A 1,519-nucleotide genomic window follows, 5' to 3' on the forward strand; every position below is an offset into this window, starting at 1 on the left:
AAAATCTTTTTTGTTGTTATATATCGCAGAAGAAAGTATATCAGCTTTTCTGAGGGACAGGACAGAAGGAGAAAATAGGATTGTAGATCTGCAATTATAGGGTACAAAATCACACATATGTGAGAGAACATCTTACATTTATAGTCAATAGAACCATGATTGTCAATATGAAAAACAGAATCAACTCATTTAAAGGCGAAATGTAAGAAAAACAGTGAATAAAAGGAATAAAATAACTTATAAATTGGTTTGATCTCTCAGAGAAAAATCATAACCATTTTAAGGCTATTTGAATGTCTACATTACAAGCTAATTTCTTAAATTGTTTCTTCACACTATGGCTGCCTTCAGTTTTATATTTAAATTCCAATCTCTTATGCACAGACCTCAACTTCATTAATGTTTCCTTAAAGATTAGAGTGCTAGGAAGAAAAGATTTCAAAGTTCCTAAGGAAACTTGAGGCAGATGCTGTCATTCAGGCATAATTGAGAGGGGATCCTTTGGAGATGCCCCCATGGTTCCAAGACATGTTCCAGTCACGTGAGCAGAAAGACTTAGGCCTTGAGAATTTTAGCAGTTCGGTGGCAAGACCAGCAAGGAGTGCCCATCAACCACTAAACGTAAGCTCTGGTCCTCCGGTACTGCAGCCTGGCGACTGGCAGAGGGTGTGCACCTGCCTGTTCTACCCCGCTTGTTACACACGCGCCCGCTTGTTACACACGCATGTTCCACCTGCGGAGGTTCCTGCCTTGTCCGGTGAAGACAAGAGCTTTGTTTCCCTCAGAACTGACCGAAGAGGTGCCACCATGGCCTCAGGATGACTTGGAGCCATGTCCATGAGAAGAAAAAGCTCCTGTTTGTGGCCCTGACCACTGTGGAGTGGGCTTTGCCATGGCTTCTCCTGCATGTTTTTCTTAAATCGTGGAATCATTTTCTGGACTGTGCCTATGTTTTTTGGGTTTTTTTCCATTTGTTTTTTTGTTTTGTATTAATTTATTATTTAGTGTATCATATAATATTNTAACCATTTTAAGGCTATTTGAATGTCTACATTACAAGCTAATTTCTTAAATTGTTTCTTCGCACTCTGGCTGCCTTCAGTTTTATATTTAAATTCCAATCTCTTATGCACAGACCTCAACTTCATTATTTTTTTCCTTACGGATTAGAGTGCTAGGAAGAAACGATTTCAAAGTTCCTAAGGAAACTTGAGGCAGATGCTGTCATTCAGGCATAATTGAGAGGGGATCCTTTGGAGATGCCCCCATGGTTCCAAGACATGTTCCAGTCACATGAGCAGAAAGACTTAGGCCTTGAGAATTTTATCAGTTCGGTGGCAAGACCAGCAAGGAGTGCCCATCAACCACTAAAAGTAAGCTCTGGTCCTCCGGTACTGCAGCCTGGCGACTGGCAGAGGGTGTGCACCTGCCTTTTCTACCCCGCTTGTTACACACGCATGTTCCACCTGCGGAGGTTCCTGCCTTGTCCGGTGAAGACAAGAGCTTTGTTTCCCTCAGA

The 1,519-nt window shown here is 41.8% G+C and overlaps 1 protein-coding gene across 1 annotated transcript in view; it reads right to left on the reverse strand.

Moving 5' to 3' along the window:
* The window catches only part of LOC103583036 (ras GTPase-activating-like protein IQGAP2), a gene marked incomplete at its 3' end in the record, with an annotated part of 13,509 nt that extends 12,577 nt beyond the window's left edge, over positions 1–932 (reverse strand). Inside the window, exon 1 of the mRNA XM_008564458.1 lies at positions 734–932. Within this exon, the coding sequence (XP_008562680.1) occupies positions 734–932 (199 nt within the window). The remainder of the gene's footprint in view (positions 1–733) is intronic.
* Positions 933–1,519: the final 587 nt, after the last annotated feature.

This window comes from Galeopterus variegatus, unplaced genomic scaffold, assembly GCF_000696425.1.
Source record: "Galeopterus variegatus unplaced genomic scaffold, G_variegatus-3.0.2 Scaffold19195, whole genome shotgun sequence".
NCBI classification, from domain to species: Eukaryota; Metazoa; Chordata; class Mammalia; order Dermoptera; family Cynocephalidae; genus Galeopterus; species Galeopterus variegatus.